The 22,871-nt window shown below is 32.1% G+C and overlaps 1 protein-coding gene across 1 annotated transcript in view; it reads left to right on the top strand.

Moving 5' to 3' along the window:
- The first annotated feature begins 3,784 nt into the window (after nucleotides 1–3,784).
- Nucleotides 3,785–22,871, top strand: part of LOC128246245 (uncharacterized) — a 29,197-nt gene continuing 10,110 nt past the window's right edge. The window contains exons 1-3 of the mRNA XM_052964436.1: nucleotides 3,785–3,889; nucleotides 4,400–4,519; nucleotides 5,040–5,189. Of these exons, the coding sequence (XP_052820396.1) occupies nucleotides 3,785–3,889; nucleotides 4,400–4,519; nucleotides 5,040–5,189 (375 nt within the window). The remainder of the gene's footprint in view (nucleotides 3,890–4,399; nucleotides 4,520–5,039; nucleotides 5,190–22,871) is intronic.

A 22,871-nucleotide genomic window follows, 5' to 3' on the forward strand; every position in this document is an offset into this window, starting at 1 on the left:
ATCTAAACCTCTTCTCGAAGATTTTCTATAGTAGCTTAAAGTGCTTTGTGAAACCTTTTCGTGTGGATAATCTATAAGAGTAGACCATGGGATGTACCTGTGAAAAATTTCGTTCAGTGTCTGTTATGCTTTAGCTATGTGCCTTAAAACATGGTCTTTGTTATGGTTGTGACTGCGTTCTGGGCTGATCTCTGTAATTTTCATTATATTAAAAAGCGGGACCCCTTTCCTATGTGCTTTAGTGTCAAATAGTATGTCTTTTTAAGATTCAATATCATTTTGCAAAAAAACACTAACTTATTTTACGGAAATTACAAAATTCTTTACAAAATTTAGTTTAACACGCTTTCATATCACAACGGGATACAAGATTAGGGCAAGTTGCAGACCGAAAATTGCTCTCAATTATATTATCGAGAATGTCGTTCGATGATTCTATTTTTGAAAATATGTCCATGTTTGTAACTAGGAAGTGGATATTTGAGGACTTTATTAATAATTTTATATTTGTGAAAGTTTGTACCTCAATGCTTTATGAAAAATGAAATCTTGAGACGTTTTAATTTCTTACGCTCCATGTGCCCTATTTTATTTATGAAGGCCTTAAAAAGACATATAAATGGCAATTTATTTGTGTTCCAATAACAGAAACACTGAAATACTGAAATACTTAAAATTAGGAACTGGAATTAAAGAATTGGAGCTTTCCACTGATGTGTACGCCGCTATACGGCTTTTCAGATATTTGGTAAACAACATGGACGTATTTTCCTTACTAAAGCGATAATGAGACTGCTGTTGCACACGATAACAGACTAATTCTGTATGGGTATTTGTTTTATCATTATCGTAAAGAAAACTTTTATCACTATTGGATCTACAATGTCGTCACAGCCTTTAACAGTTGAGCTTGCTTTTCAATCAGGCATTCATGGAAGATAGAATACCACTCAAACATTAATCACAACCATTAACATCACCCAACAACTTTTTATCATAGTTCCGCAATAAATGCCGATTCTCGAGAAGATTAAATGCTGACCTGGGTTTTTACTATGCAATTTAACGTTGTACTTCGGACAAGATCAGAGTGAGATTTCTTCACTTCCGGTAATGTTTTTATAGACGTAAAATGTCCAAGTATATCCAAATACAAATTCTAAATGTCGGTGTACCCGATCAGTAGACGTCGATGAAGCCCATTCGAAAGCATGAAAAGAAGGGCCTCGAAATAGTCCTAGTATTATTTTTGTTAATAGATTGTTGGGGAAATTAAAACCCTTTCCAACGTGGTTACCTCGATATGTATTAACAAAGGTCTGTGTTATAATTATTCGTTTTGGGGAGATATTTTGCTTTGTTGTATGGTGTTTTGCTGTCATTTGCTCTATTTACACATGTGTAGTTTCATTTTGTCAATGTTTCTATAGGGGATGTGATAATTTAAAAAAATGAATTGCAGTGTTGATGTCATTATCGGGGTATGAACGCATTTGGGCTGGTCTAAGTGTGTGGAGTCCGAAGGACTCCACGTGTACTTTGCCCAGCCCAATTGCATTCATATCCCCGATAATGACATCAACCCCGCAATTCATTCCTTATATTTACACTAAAAGTTCATTATTTTATTCTAGAAACGTTAAAAAAATACTTCCTTTCATTTCGGATTACCTTTCAGTGTTCCTTTCTTACCCATTCTGTAAATAGGACGACTCGACTGTAACCGGAAACATTTTTTAAATGACGTCACAATAACGCGGGAAAAGATCAAGGACTTGAAATCGCCTTTAAACATAAAATTGAAACACGTTTGGCAACAAAACGTTTAAAATTTAATAACTTAGCACTTTCTAAAATGTTGATTTATATTTTACGGGACCTGCAGACACAATACAAACAGTAACAAGATCAATAGTTTTCATTTATGTTGTTATGCGATGAATTGCGATCCGAACATATCAGAAGATGTTGCGAAAGGCAGTTCATTTAAGGAATGGAAGTTGAGGGTAAATATGTATGTTTTATTTACTGACCGAAACGGATTGAACATCCATAATTACACTGCATAATTCAGTTCCATAAGGAATGAGACTGTTGAAACCAAGTTTGCCCACATTGCAGGCGAAACACACACGGCATAAATCTAAAATTGATTAATTTGGTGCATGCCCGTGGTCTTTGCCAGATTGGTAAGACCAATTAAGTTGAACACCATAGAACATTGTTGTTTTGTTTTTTTTTGCCCGAGAATCAGTATAATTCCGTCGGATTTTTCTGATAAGACTAACATTGTAGGTGCTTAATCCCATTGCGAGTGATTTCAGTTGTTTATACAGCAGAATAAATATTATTATTTCCAAATGTTTATTTAAATAGGTTTTAAACGTTGTATTATTTTTAATCAAAATTGGTTGTTTTTATTTCTTTGATTATGCTATCAACATGGTCTAAAAAAGCCAAATAATGTTAGTGTTAGTGCGACTGTTGCTTGTACATTGGGACTGGTTCTTTTCCCTTAGTTAGGGGTTAGGTTTATTTTAGTTTTCGTCCACTATCAGAATTGTATTATCTACATTGTCCGAAAGCCTGTACAATTATGCATGACTGTAGAATATCCTATATTTGGTTACATTTCATTATTTATTTAAAGGCCTTATTCTGTTTCTTCTTAGGTGGCTTCATGTGTAATAGCGCTTATCAAATTACAAATTTTGAAATGGCACACCATTGTGATATAAAATATCTTTTTTTTAGAGTTGAATCGGTATCAATGCGCATTTACGTATCTTTAACGATGTACAATTAAATATCACGAATCCAGAAACTCCTTACGAACAGATAACTCTAGAAACACGCTAACACCGTCAAATTGTTCTTATTGAAGAATATGCTGTGCGTTGTTTATGATTTTGTTATTTAGCCAGTCAGTTGGGTATAAAAAGGTTCTCAAAAAGTACGAGTATATATGTTTAGAAAGTTAATTTGAGGTAATTGGTCTTCGTCTCTCATTTATAAGAACCATTGCAATATGGTTGGGTTCATGACTGGAAGTTTCCGCCGACAATCATTTACACATACTCAAATGTAGTTTCTGTTTGGTAGGAGCCAAGACAGATAAACAACATAAATGTCACCATCAAGGTCTCTGTTTATTATCTAAATGAACAAAACCCTACAGAAACAAGCTCATTAGACAAACGTTTAAACATAAACCACGTTCAATGGCACAGGGTTAACTTGGCCCCGTTTGAAGTCACAAGGAGGAGCCGCTGTTGATTAGCCTTAGAATGCGTAATCGGTTTACAACTTTGGGAAATCAAGCTTGAAGCCAACGGTCTAGCACGTGACATCACTATAGTAGTGTATAGCATACACTTAACTATAGTGCTTTATGTTTTGATGATTTTATGCATATCTGGCTCAGGTTTGCCGATATAAATATAACTGCAATTAGAGCCAACAAAGAGGGATACTATCAGTTACAGAACGCGTATAACTCGCGTATTCATTTTCTTTATTTAGATTTACGTTTACAATGCGAATATGTTAAATTGTATGTAATAATCAATACTATTTTGATTGTCTATATTATTCCAAAAATATCAGATTTTACTTTATTTATATAACTAGAAGCAGCTCGTTGATTTGACCTTTGGTGTTGAAAAATTGGAGACCTTTGAATATGCTCTTTCTTTCAGCCAAACAATGTAGGTTTACATGTTGTATCAGTTTTTAGGGTTTCTCCATCGATTTTGCTTTTTTATTCAAACATTTTATTTCCAGCATGTTTGAGAACCGCCCGGAGCTTATAGAGATATTTGCAAACTTCCGGGGCAGAGATATTGGGGATCTACAAAGGAGCGGCCTTATCCGCCAACACGCACTAAAGGTATTATACTTATCAACTTTAATTCGGAATTTTATAAAGCATTAACTACAACAAAATATACATATTTAAGGACCAACAAATGCTGCTCTTAAATTTGGATTAGGTTCAAGTCAAATTCACTGTTGTTAATATCAGAACTTTTAGTACACTGTTGATTTGTTGCATCATAGGTCAGAAAGTATTATGTTTTGGTCGATTTAGAGTTGTTTATGCAGCAAAGTATTTTCATTATATTACTGAGTAAACAAGTGTATTTCTATGATTGATCCACCAGAACCCGCTCGCTCGTGCAAGTGAAATATATTCAAAAGCAAGGATATCTCATTTTTGAATTTCTATTTCTTAGCTCTTAAGAAAAGATACGGTTAAAGAAGAAAATGTTATAGCAAATATCATTTACCCGTCCTTTGCATATTTTCACACTATCCCCCAAAAGGGCTTTTCAAACCCTCTCGAGGATCTTTTAAAGATCATGTTAACGTATACACATTCATTTCCGTTTCTTTCTAGGTGATGGGAACTATCGACAAGTGCATTTCTAGGATAGATGAACCGGAGAACCTAGCCAAACTTCTCATTGAAACTGGAGCCTTGCATAGGAAATATAACGTTCCTCCGGATTTGATACAAGTATGACAGAATACTGTAACATTACGTTCGAGTAAATGTTTGTTGTTGTTACATTCTAGAAAGCAATGATTTCAATTGATAGCGCACATCGATGACAAAAATGGCAGATTGTTTTCAGCATTGTTGCAATGTAAATGATGCACTCTTATTCCCAAATAAAATTTACCACAATTAATAATGTGTTCTAATAAACTGAAGATAAATCAATGTCAACAACAATGGTTGTTTTCTTAGGATACTGAGTTAAATTTGAAATAAATGTGCAGACAAAAAGAGTATTTCTACCTTATGAGACGATAGAAGATCACATTAAACCTTCCAATTATTTAATAATTTTTAAGCTATTAAAGCTATTAAATACATGATTATAAAAGTGTTTTCAGTAATAAATACTTACATGAATGCATTATTTAATAAGTAGTTAATCACTCAAAATTTATTGATTTTTAAAGCATTTTGTTGCTTAATTTAACATTTAACGTATTTGACATTTAACGATACACGTTATTTCTATTTTCAGATAATATTTCCTCACTTCTTAAATGCTATTAAACCACACATAGAGGATTACTGGACAGAAGACATCGCTACTGCTTGGAAAACCCTCTTCCGTATTATGACGCATTACATGAAAATTGGGATGAACAGCGATTCCAATAACATTAATACTGTAAATAGCCATTTAAGTGTTAATTGATGAGCGTCGGACAATTACGCGCATGCACAAATTGATGCAAATTAGGCGGCAGGGTTATTTGTTATTGTTATAAAAGTCATGTGTAGAATCAATTTGTATGAATATTTTTTTTCCATAAAAACTTGGATACGTGAACGGCGTGAGCTAAATGTGTATTTATTAAAATGAAATAACATATAATCTGTGACGTATGAAAAGGGTGAAGAATATTTTAAGGTATGCATCAAGTTCAACCTTGAAAATAGTATTCAGTACAAAAAAGCCACTGAATGTATGGAGTTTGATGCAAATTGATTGTGTATTATTAATAGTCATTTTAATTACTATATTTGTATATCTGAGATCAGGTGACGGACGACAATATGATCGCCCATTGATAAACGCATGTTGTTAAGTGTGTGTTTGTCAAACCATGTATGTATTCCAGGTAATTATTGAAAAAAACGTACTGCCTTATCATCAAATGAAGTATACTGTCGCAAGCGTTGTTTTGATTCCATTTCAATACAGTCATTCCGAATTGTTGTATGACAAATGTGAGCATGCATCAATCTGTATGTTGGAAGAAAAACTAATTTGGGGCAGCCCAGCATTAACTCATACATGCTTGCTCCTTCTGTTTTACGGGCTCCTTTTTTATTGAAGGAATTAGTTAAATTTAAATAGAAACCAACAAAAGTTAAGAACTTCATGTTGTTTTTATTCTCTAAAGTTGAATTGTTTAGTTATATTAGACGACTTGTGAAAAATCCTATGTTTGAATAAATATTGGATCAGTGATATTACGCTGAACAACTATATACGTCATAATAATGAAAAAAAACACCACACATTCATTTTCCTATGAACAAGATATTTCAGAATTATTATTCATATATGCAGCATTAATCAGCATAGTGATTTACATGATAACAGAAAGAGAGAAAGAGAAGAGGTCACATATCTGATTGGGTATTGGCTAGTGATATTTCATGTATTTTCTCAAATGACTAGCAACTCAAGTCACTATTCACAAGCTTATTTTCTGATCTTGGATTCATCTTTAAACAGGCGGTCGCGTCTTTGAGCCTAAACATGCCCATAAATATGGTCAACCAGAATCGATAACAGGAGGACGCCCCTTGGAGTTTGACTAGTCAACCAAGACCGTTAGCTATGGGTTTTAGATGAGATGTACATTGTCAACCAAAATCGTTTACAGGAGGTCGACCCTTGCGGACCATTTCGGATTGACATTTTAGATAGACGTAGTCAACCATGTTTTAATCTTTTACTGTCGGTCGCACGTTTCATTAGTACTATTCCGATAGTACGGTAATCACAAATATTTGCAACATGTTATACGTATTGTCTTACGCAGTTGTTCTAAAGTAATTGATTAATCCTAAATTTACAATTGAGAGTTTTTATCTTCAGACTTTTGTACAGCTGTTAGAGTTACATTTTCTTGAACATGTGTATAAAGAACAGAAGAGAATTACACTGAAAAGAATAAAGATTACTTAATTCACAATTTTAGAATGGGTCTTAGTCTCTTAATGATCTGGCGTTGACATCATTGCCGCATTGGCAAGCAGATTCACGGTTGTTTTAATTCGGATTAGCAGCTGTTGGAACCCCTGTTTATGACGAGCAATGAATGTTTTAAAGTCTCGGTATCAAACAAAGTAAATTCAATGGTAACATTCACTACTAGTAGAAGTCGTAAAACACTTCAATAATCCTTTCATCATTTATTTGCAAATCATGGCCATGCCGTTTCGTTGAGAACAACTGAGAGTTTTACGAAAGCATTGAAATAGTCACATTATGACAGAAAACGTGTGCTTGGTCGAACATAAAGGAATAGCTGAAATGGAATAATTTACATATCAATAAGGTTTAGGCACTATGAAACTGTCCTTCGAGGTTTGTATCAAATATAACTAGTTTGATCATAAACAAATAAAAGCATTGGTCATTGCATAAGGTTCCTACTTTAAGTGATTCTTTTCTTTCCCAACGTAATCTCTGAAATGTGAATTGTGGTGTCTTACAAAATAATTGTGAATTATTCCTGTTCTAACTGTAAATATGTATTCGATCCTAGCTGAGTATTTAAAAATGAATACAAATTTGAAATTCAAAGCATTAAGTTGCGAGTTATTGTTCTATTTTGCTGCAGTACAGATGATCCTTTCGGACATATGGAGAGCTACAAAACGTACTCGTTATAGTCCCAATCTTCAAGGAAGTGTGCTTCACTTTGATCTCGCCACAATTACGACTGTCATATTTCCCTATGCTTGGCAAAGACATTTACATGAAAGCCCTTGTTCAATATTAAAACACTCATTTTGATTTTAACAACATGATGATGAAAAATCGAAGTAACATTATTTTTCTCTTCTCGCCTTTTTAATATTTGACATGGGCAAGATTTAAAATCGTTGACGAATTTGCTTGCTGCTGATTTGTGGAATAGCATGGTTTGAAGAAAATAACGTGTTTTGAAAGGCAACAATTACTTGAATCCGGTGCTATTTGGGTAGAATATTATATGAAAAGTTTTTTTACGATAAGTATGTGTAAGTTTATTTGATAATTTGCTTTAGGCAATATACTGTAAGGTATGTTCACGTTTACAAGCATTTGCTCACGATGTCAAATGTTATTCACAATTTCTCTTACGCTGAATTTTGTTTTCTTTAATGGCTTGAACTCTATCGGTGGCTATTGATTTCTTGTCATATTTGTTTAATAAATCAAACCTACATTAATTAGTGTCAATATTTCACACACAGTGAATATATATTTCTGCTGAATGACGCAAACTATGTATCTTTATAGCTTCTTTTTCTAAAACATCTCGATAAACAAATCGTTACGGATGTTAGAGAAAGAGATAGAGCACTTAACATTACGTGGCTAAAATGATTGCATTCGTTGCCTTTTGAGACATTTATTGGACATAAACAAGCAGTCTTTGCTTAATTTACATTTTGTTTTCATAAGATAGCTCAACTGGGATAAGCATGACAAAAACGTGTCCTTGTCAATAATATTGAAAACTGTTGTATAAACATGTTCATGTCTGCGTTTACGGTTTACCTTCAAAATACATTTCTAGCAGAGTAATCATGGCGTTTATGGATAATATATATTGCCAGTTTTAAAAGTTAAAATTTCGTAAGATAGATCAAGGTAACCAATATACAGATAATTTTGCCATTGCATCGGGTCAATGGCTATCATGCTATTCGTTGATACCTGGTAACCTCAAATAAAGTCTATGCTGTGTCAGTTGCAAGGCTGTTGCAACCTTATCACAAAAATATATGAACGATGAATGTCCGAAAAACTATAACCAATCAAGGCATCTGAATTTGAATATATTTTTTTTAATTTCAGCTGAAATCGAATTTGAAAAAGGGTCAATCCTGCAACAGTCCAGGGCCAAAAAAAAATATTTGCAATACTAATGTTCAATATAGTTTTTACATGTACCATTTGTACACATCGGACACTTTTATATAATTAAATAATTGTGTCCAACGACAATCCACAACTGTTATTATGACAAAATGAAAAAGGTTCAACATTGATAAAAAATACATTCCTATTCAAACAGTTATAGACAATGAAAGCGAGGGATATTTCATTAAGATTGACAGAAATATGAGGATGGCATAAGTATCAAATATAATACCAAGAAATGAAAGAAGGCGTGCTCCGAGTACGGCTAACTGTGTTATTGTTATTTGCTGTAACGTTTTTATTATCAACCTTCAAAAATGTGCTTTCCAAGTATATAGTGATTAATTCTATTTTTCGAGCAACAGTCTACGAACTTCCCGATCACCCCTCGTACAATTCCATTAGACAATTTAAATATTTATGACATAACTGGATATGGTAGAGTGTATAGAGAGATGTTGAGTCATTATAATGATAAATATCATTTTATCCTATCAGCGTTCAACTATCCATTCCAACAGCTAGTTGTATACGGATAGTCGTATTCAACGTTTTTCAAATAGCATCATCTATATTAAGTAATGAATTCTCTCTCTCTCTCTCATATACATAAACGTTCTCCATCCATCGTCATTTCCATTTTGGTTAATATTTTTAAAGGTGTTGTTTTTGTTATCGACCTTCTTGACAGGGAACACTTATGCAATTATGAATAGAAGAACCAATTTAACATGAAACCAACATCATAAAATTAATCTAAACAAAATCAATGAGAAAATTGACAACACAGGTGTCACTGTTCGCTGAAGCCTGTTGTTGAATCCTCACATTCATCAGTTATCTAGTACTCTCTATTGAAGGTATCCAATATAATATTGTGATTGTGGATGGTAAATCGACAACTATTAGTATGGTTTTATTTGAAAGGGTCCATTATCAATATAATGCCAGCAGACTCATCTATAATATATTATGTTGCCTAGTGAAAGTTAAAAAAGTAAATATTGAATAACGGTGCAATTGAGTTTGCAACATTCTATTGTTCAAATAATTATGATTTCTTTAAATCAATGCTACCATGGAAATGTATATGCGAAGTGCAAGGAAATATGATGAATACGCTCATCAACTTTGTGGGGAACAGTCGAAACTGTGACGATATTGAAATCCATCGCATATCCAGGCCGACAATTATAATATATCATTTGCCGATTTTTCTAAATGATAAACCATAATACAGAGAAATGGAGCGATAACTTTAATTACATTTTTTAAAATTATCAGTTTCAGGCATCAGCGATATTTCTAGGTGTATTGCCCCGCCTGTTCCAATGAATTTAATGTAGTGTTCTGTTTTTGCACGTTTATTGTTTGTTCAATTGCTGTCTGAATGTTGTTTGATGTGAGAAATTGGCCTATAAGTAGGGCCGTAGCAAACTGTAATTGTTTTCCTTTTATGATCTATATACATGTTCTGTTCATTTAGTGTTATTTGTTTGAATGTGTTGTCCCTTACCTGTCTGGCTTGTTTTCATTAATTGACTTTCATAATGTGAGTTTTCCATTAATTGTCCGGCTTGTTTCTGAAAGTTTTATTTTAGGAATCTTGTGAAATGACATGCTCAGCATCACGTCAGTATGTACTTCATTAAAAGTATTTTAGGGTTATAAAGCTTATGTGCATGTTAAACTTATTGGTTTCGAAACATCTCCAGAAATAATAATTTACTTGAAACGAAACGAGAAAGAAACGTGTGAACAAAAACTCGGAATTCCTCCATCCACGGCACTTACCTAGTATTCTCTAGTATTCTCTATATATGTTTTAAATTGCACGACATTGGACCGTATATAATCGGCTAAAGATGTATATATGTCTTGATAAGGAAAAAAATCCATGCCTTTTCTAGGGACATCCCGTATTCAATATTCTTTTTCATATATGCAACGTTAATCAGCAAAGTGATTTACATGACAATAGAAAGAGAGAAATATCTGATTGGGTATTTGCTATTGATATTAATTTTCATGAACTTTTTCGAAAGACTAGCAACTTAAGTCACTGTCCTTATAAGAATTATGTGAATTAATCATTGCTTGGCCGTAATTTTTCGGTCTACTCATTATTATTTTATATTATTTCTAGAGTTGCTTCGAAACAAACTTTCTTTGGATGCGCAGTATCTGCATTCATCTTGATTATTCTTTAGAATAATTTTACAAACCAATTGTACATAAACATACTGTTCATGTCAGAACGCCATACAGAGTAAGGACAACATATATATAAATAATACACACTATACATTCTAAATACATAACACATGTATGATATATGACTTCGCAAATAATCCTCATTTAGCTATTACATAAATATATACTATGTTTAATTGATTTTATATGATATCAGCTGCACAAATACATGCGAGTATAAATCATCTTGCCCCAGTTAAATTTGATGCAAATTTTCATAAACATTAATATAGATAACTGTCAAACCAATTTCGTGTTGGCTTATACTGTTTGAAAAAAGAAGACATATATTTACAATTTCTAAAAATATTTATCAGAAATGACATTCGTGTCCTGACTCAAAAAAATAATTGAATAAATATTCTCAACTAGAATCGCTAACAGGCGATGGCCACTTGACCATTCAAAAATAAATATAAATTTTTACACTTTATAAATATACATATATATATAAAGACAACCAAAATTTAACTTTTGAATTCGACCGGTACGATTTACATTGTCAACACTTGTTAATAGACGGTCAACCCTTTCTTATTGACCATTTATACAAGCAAAGATCAAAGTGATTGAATTTTGGAGTAAACACCTTGGAACGGAAAGGAGACTATCCTAGGGTACACGCCAAAAAAAAAACAAAAAAAAAAAACAACTCCACAAACCAGGAACAACAGCACAAAACGCCACAAATAAGACACTTCATATATACTATATCCAAATCTAGATGTGTTTATCCAGCATAAACTTGCGAGTTATTGTTGTCTTTTGCTGCAGAACCGTTTATTCCGTTAGAACAAATTGAAAGTGATGAAACATACTCGTAATAGTCGAACTCTTCGTAGAAGTGCGATTTTGATCTCGCCACAATTCAGACTGTCATATTACCCTTTATTTCGTATAGACATGTAAATGAAAGCCCTGGTTCAAATCTAAAACACCCGGAATGGTTTTAACAACAGGATGATTGAAAATCAAAGACACACTTCTCACTTTTTTCATATTACACTTGTGCAACATTCAAAGCTGAGGATGAATTTGCTTGCATTTGATTGGTAGAATAGTTGGAATGAATCAAAATATGGTGTTATTAAACGCATTATATACATTTATCCGGTGCTACGTAAATATACTATTACATGAAAAGGATTGCACGATACGTGTGTGTAATTTGGTACGTTTTGGTAAGTTGGTAATATGTATTTAGGCAATGTACTCTAGGATATGTTCACGTTGCTAACGTTTTCAAATAATGTTATTCACAGTGGCATCAACGCTGAATTATTGTTTCTTGTAATGGCTTGACGACATTCGAGGCTATAGATTTCTTGTCATACTTCTTTGATAAATGAAACGCACATTGATAACTGTCAGCATAACACACACAATGAACAGATATGTCTACTAAATGAAGCAAACTACGTTTGAACTCTTTGAACTACATTTTCTAAAATTATTACGGCAAACAATATCGTTACGGATGTGAGAGAAAGAGAGAAAAGGAGATAGAGAACTTAATATCACGCGAGCAAAATGATTGCATTTGTTGCCTTTCGAAACAGTAATTGGATGAATCGTCTTATCGGGATAAGCATGACAAACGCATTTATCTCAACTAAATTCAATATTCTCATTGTTAATGATATTGAAACACCTGTATAAACATGTTCATGTCCGGTGAGTCTTCAAAATATCTTGATAGCAGAGTAAACATGACGTTTATGTAAAATAAAATTGACACATAAAAGCGTTATTATTATACACGATTTCGTAAAACTGGAATCTAAGTATTAAAGTATTATATTTACAAATAGCTTGGTAACCTGTAAGTTGCATAGTTATCACAAAAATATATGAACGATGAATGTCCGAAAGATAAGAATAAATAAAGGCATCTGAATTGGAATAATTGTTGTTTTTTCAGCTGAAATCGGATGTGAAAAAGGTCAATCCTGAAACAGACTAAGGCCAAAAACCTTGTTTGCAATACAAATATAGGTTTCCAACGACAATCCACAACTTTAAAACATAGTAATGACAAAATCAAAAAATATTCTACATTGATAAAAATGCATTCTCATTCAAACAGTTATATACAGTGAAAGTGTAGGATATTTCATTAAGATTGTCAGAAATAGGCAGAATGCATAAGCCTCAATTAACATCATGAAATAAAAGAAAGTATCAATCTTGTACTACACTCGAAGATGAATTCCATTTCCTCTTAGACTGTCTATTATACCATTCATTGAGACTGTAATACATTAAGCGATATTATTGGCGCAATACAAATATTCCAAAATTCATCGAAATTCTCACGAGTGAAAACAAACTTTTATTAGAAAACTATGTTGTTTTGTTTATAATGACTTTTAAATGCGTCAGAATAGATACTAGCCACTTTTCTGTGTTAACTTTATTTTGCACATTATAAACAAATGTATCATGCCATACACTTACATTTTAAATTACTCGAAGCATGGATATCGAACTTGGGTAACTATTTTCGATATACGACAGGTTTCATAAAGAATGAATGTTTTATATTTTATTCGTATATCAAACATATTATATATATTCTCCATAAGTAAATAACTTGAGTTATTACTATTATAATAAACTTTGATATGTTGCAAACAGTTACTTCACACTAAGATATATTTACATGTATTTTGTGTATACCTTATTACTAGTTTTGAAAGTTGTTGTATCGAAATGTTCATAGAATGTACATCTGTACATTATATATAACGCATGGGCTGTAAGCTGATAGATAATAAAAATACCCTTCTCCTTCTTCTTATTCTTCATTTAGCAGCAACACAAAACTACACTAACATACAGACATCGTAAATCATGAACTTTGAATTAAGTATGAATTGCGAAAATCGAATCAGTCTGAGAATTTAACGGTCGTGTGCTGTTCCTGTAAATACTAAGATTTCTGTGATATTTGCTAAATGTCGCAATCCTGCGACCATTTAATATGTTCTTCTGTATTGTTAAGCTTGATAAAAGATCTAAAATGAAAAGTTTGCTCAATGCAACTATGATCACTTTTGTATACTTAAAAGTTTACTACTGCCATTGAACAATACACAAGGAACGCTGCTTTAAATCTTATAAAAAGTGTTTGCTGTCATATGTTTCTAAAGAGACGAAAACCAAACAGACAAAGGAAGTCGAACTATTATTCACATTTCAAAGAGTATGTGATGAAAGAAACAAAACATTTGAAACTGGAACATTATGCAGTTTGCCATAAATTTATTCTAATATGATCATAATTGTAGCTTTTAACTGTCTATTATAAACAAGCCAATCAAATAACCTCATTACGAAGTGCAATTGTTATTTTTTGTTATTTGTTCTTCAGTACACGCACACCAGTCAATGCAAGACTGATAACACTAGACACAAAGAAAATCAAGTGTAAATGTATGTCTTCTTTTTCAATACCGGATGAATAAACACCAACTTTGTTTTACAGTTATCTGCTTTTAATGTTTATGGAAATTTACATGCTATCCAATTTGAATTGATATACGAGGATAAATTATACTAGGATATAATCACCATTAATGTTGTTGATGCACAAATGCAGTTTTAATTATCGAATACAAACCCATTAGACAATTTAAATATTTATGATATAACTGAGATGTTTCCCTTCATATATATGGTAGATACATTCATATATATGTATGTATGTATATATTTGAATAACCAAGCTTACGGAAACAAACCTAGTGCATTATAAGGCACTGAAACAAATGAATGGCATAGAAACACATTGGATTAAAATTAACATATGTAGGATGAATACATCCACCATAGTCGATGTGCTAAAACTGTTTTCAATCAAATAGGCGTTCTACATCCATCGTCATTTTAATTCTGGTTAATATTCTTAAAGGTGTTGATTTTGTAATCAACCTTCTTGACAGGGAACACTTATTCAGTAATGAATCGAAGAACCAATTAAACATGAAACCAACATCATAAAATTGGTCTAATCGAAATCAAAGAGAAAATTGACAACTCCGTTGTCACTGTTCGGTGAAGCTCTTAGCTCAAACGATCTATGACGTCACACAAATATTAAAGCTGATGTTTTTTCTTCGAGCTAACATTGTGTTTTGAATAAGAAAATAAACCAACAATACACTCCTAATAAAACAAGCATACATCCACTTACAGATGTCGAATAAATTAACTTTAGCTTTATGGATCACTTTCTTGTCGACATACGTTGTAATACAATCGAGTTCCAAAATAAACATGAAATGAAAGGATTAGAAATAGAATGCACATTTGTTTGGTTGGTTAAATTCAGAAAATTTGTCGTATGATAGGATTTAACTAATACTATGTTTTTTGTTGAATACAGATCAAGTTTTCAAATATTCATACATGTTTGTAAGCCGCTCATGGTAAACCTGATCTACATTCGTCAGCTATCTAGTACTCTCTATTGAAGGTATTCAATATACAATATTCTAGCACACCGGATAGGCATTTCCGGTGACGTCAGCTGTGCTGGAAAATCCCATCTGGCATCCCCCGTGCCAGATGAGTCACGCGCTGTGACGTAATACGTTTTATTTCTTTTATTATATACTATATATTCAGCAGACAAATCTGTTACTTTGTGTGTGTTATTTTGACATTAATTAATGCACGTATGATTTATCATAGAAGGAAGACAAGTAAGAAAGTTATAGCCACCGAATGTCTCTATGATATTCAAAGAAACGTTTGTTTGGCGCCAGGTAAACAATGAATAAAATTATTATGAAAACTTCTACAAATATGTTTTAATGTTCATATAAAAATGTAGTGTGTTGCCTCAATGGCAATTAATTACCAATTTAAGATACAAATAACTATCGTATAACCCCTTCACTTCCATATGATTATCTACCGAAAAAACACCAGATAAAACTATTCGCTGCCTTTAATAACACTCTTTTTTGTTCCGACTATTCCGACAACTCCACCAATTTAATGCCAGCAGACTCATCAATAATTTATTATGTTACATAGTGAAAGTTAAAAAGTAAATAGTGAAAAACGGATGCAATTGAGTTTGCACCATTCTATTGTTAAACTAATTATGATTGTTTTTTAAATAAATGCTACCATGGAAATGTATATGCGAAGTGCAAGGAAATATGATGAAAACACTCATCAACCTTGTGGGGAACAGTCAGAACTGCGACGATATTAAAGTCCATTGCATATCAATGCTGAAAATTATAATATATCATTTACCGGTTTTTCTAAATGATAAACCATTATGCAGAGATATGGAGGAGAATACCTTTTTTATCAATTTAATAAAATTTGTTCAGCTAAATGAAAAACCATAATGAAGAGGAATGGATTGAGCAATAATTTGCAATTTTATGATTACATTTTTTTTAATTTATCAGTTATCAGGCATCAGCGATATTTCTATGCGATTTTCCTCCGTGTTCTAAGGTAGTTCAATCTATAAGCAGTGCACTAGAAATTTTATTTGACACATGTTTTCATCGTATTTTTTATATATTCATGTCTTGTTTATTTTGTGTAATGTGTGTGCATGTGTTTTCCCTTACCTCTCTGGCTTGTTTTCATTTATTGACTTTCATAATGTGAGATTTCCTTTAATTAACTGGCTTTTTTTCTGAAATCATTTTTTAAGGAAACTTGCGAAACTTGTTTAGCCTGATATAACAGATTTTATATCGTGTAATTGAAAGAATTGACAGAATTTTTAAGTCACCAAATATCGCTATACAATTCGACAACTAAGAAGAAACTTAAAATCTTTATTTTTTGTGATTTCGATCTAAATTAATAAATAATTCTAATTTTAAATTAGTTAATTCGAAAGTTTTAAGTGTAAAACAAAACGGGAAAGACACGTTGGATTTGCAGGCTTCTAGACATCCCCCTAATTATACTTTCCACTAACGTACGATTGATGTATGGTCTAACAAATAGAAATTGCACAGATGTGTCATACAACAACTCGGAATGGATGTACTGACATGGAATCAAGACAACGCAAGTGAAAATATGATTTATTTAAGAATTGAACATTATTTTTCTGCATTTCATTGATGTATGACGTGTCGGAAACATTACACCTAATTTGCATAAATATAACATAACATCAGTTTTATTAGCATTAATGTTGTGACAACATCATAGCCATACACAAATAACATACACTGAAATACAGTGGTACAAGTTTACAAGAACACAACCTTTTGCACGGAAGAAGAGTAAACATTTAATTTCCATTTCTGTTGCAAAATGAAAAAATATACCAGCTTTGATAAATTTGGAAGTAATTTTGGCGATTTAGTAATCGAATGAGGTTTTCGAATTTGTAAATGTTGGCCATCTGCAGTAAAAAAATGCTTCTTTTTTACTCGTAATTCTCTGTATTTAGGGCAAACTAAAAGGAAATGGTATTCATCCTCAATAATTTTCATGCTACAATTATTACATAGTGGTGTTTATGTATAAATTATGTGTATTTTTTCCGACACTTCATACATCAATGAAACGCAGAAAAATAATATTCAATACTTATAATTACAACTATAAAAATTAAAAGATAATTTTTATTTTACTATTATCCAAGAACCGCAATTCATCACTCGATCATTCCAAGTAGAAAGTAGCCTTCCCACGCGTATGAATACATCTTTGGCTTGGAGACGCGTGGGCTTAATTTAGTAACAATGAGACCAGTTATGGCTGCCGACTCCTGATGTGTTTACCATTTCGAAACGGATTAACAGCACTATTCATGTAAGATATTTACGTAAAGGCGACTTGTTTTAACTCTGAAATGTATCAATTATTTTTACCATTAAATCTACAACCATGTTGTTTATATTCATCAATGGTTGGCATGTCATTATTTTCATTCAGCTGTTAACCTAGATCTGAACTTTCAAATTTATTTTCATTTTCATTTGTAACTTTAGGCAAATCATCAAAATAAATGTTTATCAGTTCTTTAATTGCTGGAGAAATCTCAACAGCAGCTGCAGCAGTTTCCTCGATCAATTCCGGCTCAAACAACTCAAAGTACCAAAAGGATTTTTAAACAAGTCAAAATCAAACAGATCACCCGCCATGTTGACTCCGTGCTGTAGACGATCTTTAAGATTTCAGTTCTCCGCAATAAATCTATTGTCATTAATAATAAAACATAAAACCAGATTAATATTTATAAAATGTTTATTTTCAATTGTTACTTTCTTTTAACTCAAAAATATTTTTAGAAGGAAAATACAAATATTAAATACGCTTACTATTGTAATCACCTTCCTACTATGACGTGACATCATATGTTGTAAAAGGAAAGTAGTCCGGTTATGAATATTAATAAGCTGATTTGCATACACAAATGCTTCATGGAGAAATAAATGAATGTCGCATAGATTGTTTTATCCAATAGGATTTAAGCATTTACTTGCACCTGCTCAAAGTTGTAATTACTTGATAATAAGGGAGTTCATTTATTCAAGAGTAACCTGGAATACATACAAACACACGATGAACACCATGCGCATATTTGATAGACGGTCATATTTGTGTCCGTCACCTTATCTTTGTTAACAAAATATATTTATTACAATGACATATAATAATGCATAACTATGGAAACCGATTTTCACTACCCTTGGCAATTCATTTTGCACATTTCCATGGACATCATATTGTGAATCAATTTCTAAGTCTTTCTTCTTACAATTGAAAATGGCATTTTCATAACAAGTCAATAAATTGCGGAAAAAGCCATTCTTCAGCCCACGGACGTCGACGGGAGTCATCGTAACAACTCAAATTAAACAAATTGTAATAACAAGAGCTCCGTTCTTGTAAGGAATTGCTGACTTCTTCCTTTTGATTTTATGCGTCCCAATTTAGCTTCAATAGCCTGATGCGCGCATGATTTAAACCCTTTAAAGATGTTCCGTACATAAATCTAAAATCTAGATTTGAGACGTTTTATTTGAAATTATTTTCCATTTTGACATTATTTGTATGCGTGCGTACTTAGTGAACGGGAGTATTGATTTTCCTTCTGTATTTCTCGCCTCAGACCTCAGTTATTGAAATCTGATTAGTAAAATTTGTATGTGACAAGAATTTGCTGTTTTCTCACAATTTTTAACAAAGCAATATTTTGTTCTGGGAAAACGTATTAAGGTGTCATTAATGGTCTACCTACGTTTTTGTTAAATCCTGGCAAATATAAGAACAGCTGATTTCGTGTTAGGTGTTTTAAAATTGAATGACAGGGATAAGCCCAGTAAAATATGTTGCTGATTGGATCAATAATCAAGCGCAAATACAATACAGACTCACAATATAACACATACAATACAACAAAGATTGTAAAACACACACCACACAACTAACAAAATACAATTAGCGTAATACAAACCACACAGTACAATGCACACAATACAAGATACATTTTATAAAAAAACACAAATAACACACGTAATAAATTCAACATAATACAAACCACACAATACAACACATGCAATACATCATACATTATACAACACACAAAAATGAACACATACATTCAGCATAATACAAAACACACAATACAACACACACAATACTATGCACACAATAAAGCTTAATGGTACGGTGGTCAAGTTTGTTAACTGAAATGTTCCTTGATATAGGGCTCCTTTTTGTATATCAACAGTGTATACATAGTTTTCATTGTTAAATACACATATTCAACGATCATAGAACTTTGCGGCACACCTATTGATGTCCTGATGATATATTTCTCTTTATCAGTATATTAACTTGTTTGAAATTTATGGGCAAGCTTTAATCATTCATTAATTAAACAGTATTTCGATAAATCAACTAACAGTGCCTCATATATTTGCAATCAGTGATGGGTAAAATGCATCATCTCATCTCATTTTTTGTTAGGCCACTACTTTTATATAATTTGGTTTACAAAACCGACGGGTCTAATTTTCCGAAAAATAAAATAAAAATAAAAATGAATTTCACTATTTTTTTCAAAATCATTTTCCCGACCGTATTGATTTTGGTGCGAAACGAAAGAAAAACGCACAGATGGGCAATACTAAAAGGCTGACCAAATGGCTGCCCATATAGATATAGAGGGAAAAGGCTGACCAGGCCAGAAAAGGCTCACCAGGAAAATAAAATAGAATTGAAAAGATGTTTTTAATAAAAAAACTTATGTTTTAATAAGTATATATTCATTAAGAGTATTGTATTTTTATGTTTTTTTTGTTGTTTTTTTAAAAATGAGTTAAGAAATCGTGATGTTATATTGATATCGAATAATTAAATAATTCAAGTCGATGCGATACATTCTATTTCATTATTTTATTAAATTATCAATTTCTAGATAACAATATATATAAATATGTACAGCTTTGCATAACTTTGTATAGATCTGTAAATATGAGTAATTGAAATAAACGAACACCTCATGTAAAGTGACTTTCATGGTAGCAGTTGCACAGTTTTGGTGAATGTGTGAGAAGTTCAAATTTAATTTGAAGATAAATCTCTTTAATCTGCTGTATAGTCTTCTTTTATTCGTGAATAACCAATGCAAGATATGCAAACTGTTGTTCGTGAGCAATTGATATTAGTATGTATTTTATGGTTTCTGTATTCACTCTTGCGCACAGTGGTCAGAAATTGGCTCAGTGTGAGCATTATTTGATAAGTTTATAGAGAGCTGAATTTTATACCTTCTGTACCCTGTGCGTAGGAGTGTATTATATTAATTTATTTTAGATTTCGCTGAAAAGTGAAAAACATATACTGCTCTAGATATTTAATAAATTGTGTGATTTGGATCTATGTGATTTTGATTATAATATTACGTGGATTTGTGTTCAGTTTATTCAAATACTTGTGTTCATTTATAGACAGTTAAGTTTTTGTGAATTTAACCTTTGACTTTAATTTTTAAACATTTTCATTATGGCTTTAATAGTTGAACATTCTCAGACAAAATACTTAGGTGGTTTACCTCAGTACCCAGTGTTCGGGATTTACCGTGCGCGAAGTCCAGGAGAAAAGTCATACATGAATGCAAATAAAAAACGAAACTGATCATGAACGAATTATAACTACTACAATTAATCCTTTCCATTATGATTAATCAAGCGAGAAATTGTCACTAAGTCACAATAAAACGAGGAGCAATAGTAGCGCCCCGGGTGTCGAATCGATGTACTGTATTTGTTATGAAATTGTATTGATTTGGGTACAAATAATGTTGAATTAGTGAACGATACATTTTTCATAATGAAGCTAAAAGACTATTTAAATCATGTTCAAATTACTTGATAATGTTTCAAAAGATCCACTCTTATGCAATCTATATAATTTTAATGGATGTTGTTTAATACATGTATGTAACAATAGAAGGATACTGTTGATCATTTGTGAAACTTAATCTTATCTTATCGCTGACTATCACACTAACAACGATAGTAGATGTTGTTTAATTCGGAAATAAAGTATTTAAAAAGTAATGTTAATATATGTATGATATAATAAAAGGATACAGTTGATCATTTGTGAAACTTAATGACATAATGTAATTGGAAACATGTATTTCTTATCACTGACCAACCTGGTCAGCCTTTTTCGAACACTTACATAGCGTAATATCTTATCGCTGACCAACACGGTCAGCCTGTATTTGTTATGTTATTCGCTGACTATCACGGTCCGCCCTTTTCGAAACTCGAACTAACAACGACAGTAGATGTTGTTTAATTCGGAAATAAAATATTTAAAAAGTAAAGTTAATACATGTATAATATAATAGAAGGACACAGTTGATCATTTGTGAAACTTAATGACATATGAGCATACGAATGAAATTTATTTAATCGACAGCATGGGAAACGAACGACGTGATGATAGAATTATTCCGGATGGGCTAAAAATTAAACTATCGCAGATTGATGGGAAAAATGAAGACTGTATAAATATCGTTTTACCTACAGTCCAACAACAAGACAATGCAGTATATTGTAGCTTATATGCCATTGCACATGCAACATCTTTTTGTTTTCGGCAAAAACCGTGTTTCGATTTAATATTTAATTCATTAAAACTGCGTGATCATTTATTAGAATGCTTAGAAAAAGAAGAAATGTCTGAATTTCCAATTACTTCCAGGACAATCAGTGGACGGCGAAAAAAAAATCATTAAAATTGACAACTATTGTGTATGTAATTTGCCAGAATGCTTAGGCGACCAAGTGCAATGTGATAACTGACTGAACAATTACAACTTAGGCTCAGACATTTACGTATTCAGTAACTCGATCAATCTTTCATTCGATCGTGTGATCAATCCATCATTCTTTCATTTATTTAACCATTAAATCAATCAATCAATCAATCACATGGGCACCTCCACGTGGTGTGGCCTGGATGAAGATGGATACTTTTTCTTACAAAAACGTGAAAAAAATGAAGACTGTCTAAATATCGTTGTACCTACAGTCCAAACACAAGACAATGCAATAGATCGTGACTTACATGCCATTTATTTAACCATTAAATCAATCAATCAATAAATCAATCAATCAATGGATACTTTTTCTTACAAAAACGTTACGAAAAGTCATCCATTTTCAACTAAACGCTCTTATAATTTATAATGTATTAATAATATATTAATTATAATAATTAAAATATAACACATAAATAAATAAAACAACAAAAAAAATATTAAAATATTTAAAAAAATCCATTCTCATTTTTCTGGTCAGCCTTTTCTGGCCTGGTCAGCCTTTTCCCTCTATATCTATATTGGCAGCCATTTGGTCAGCCTTTTAGCACGACCCCGCACAGATAAGAGTACGAATGCAGTAGATCTCGACTGGTTTGTTGTTCCGT

This window comes from Mya arenaria, chromosome 9 (genome assembly GCF_026914265.1).
Source record: "Mya arenaria isolate MELC-2E11 chromosome 9, ASM2691426v1".
Classification (NCBI taxonomy): domain Eukaryota; kingdom Metazoa; phylum Mollusca; class Bivalvia; order Myida; family Myidae; genus Mya; species Mya arenaria.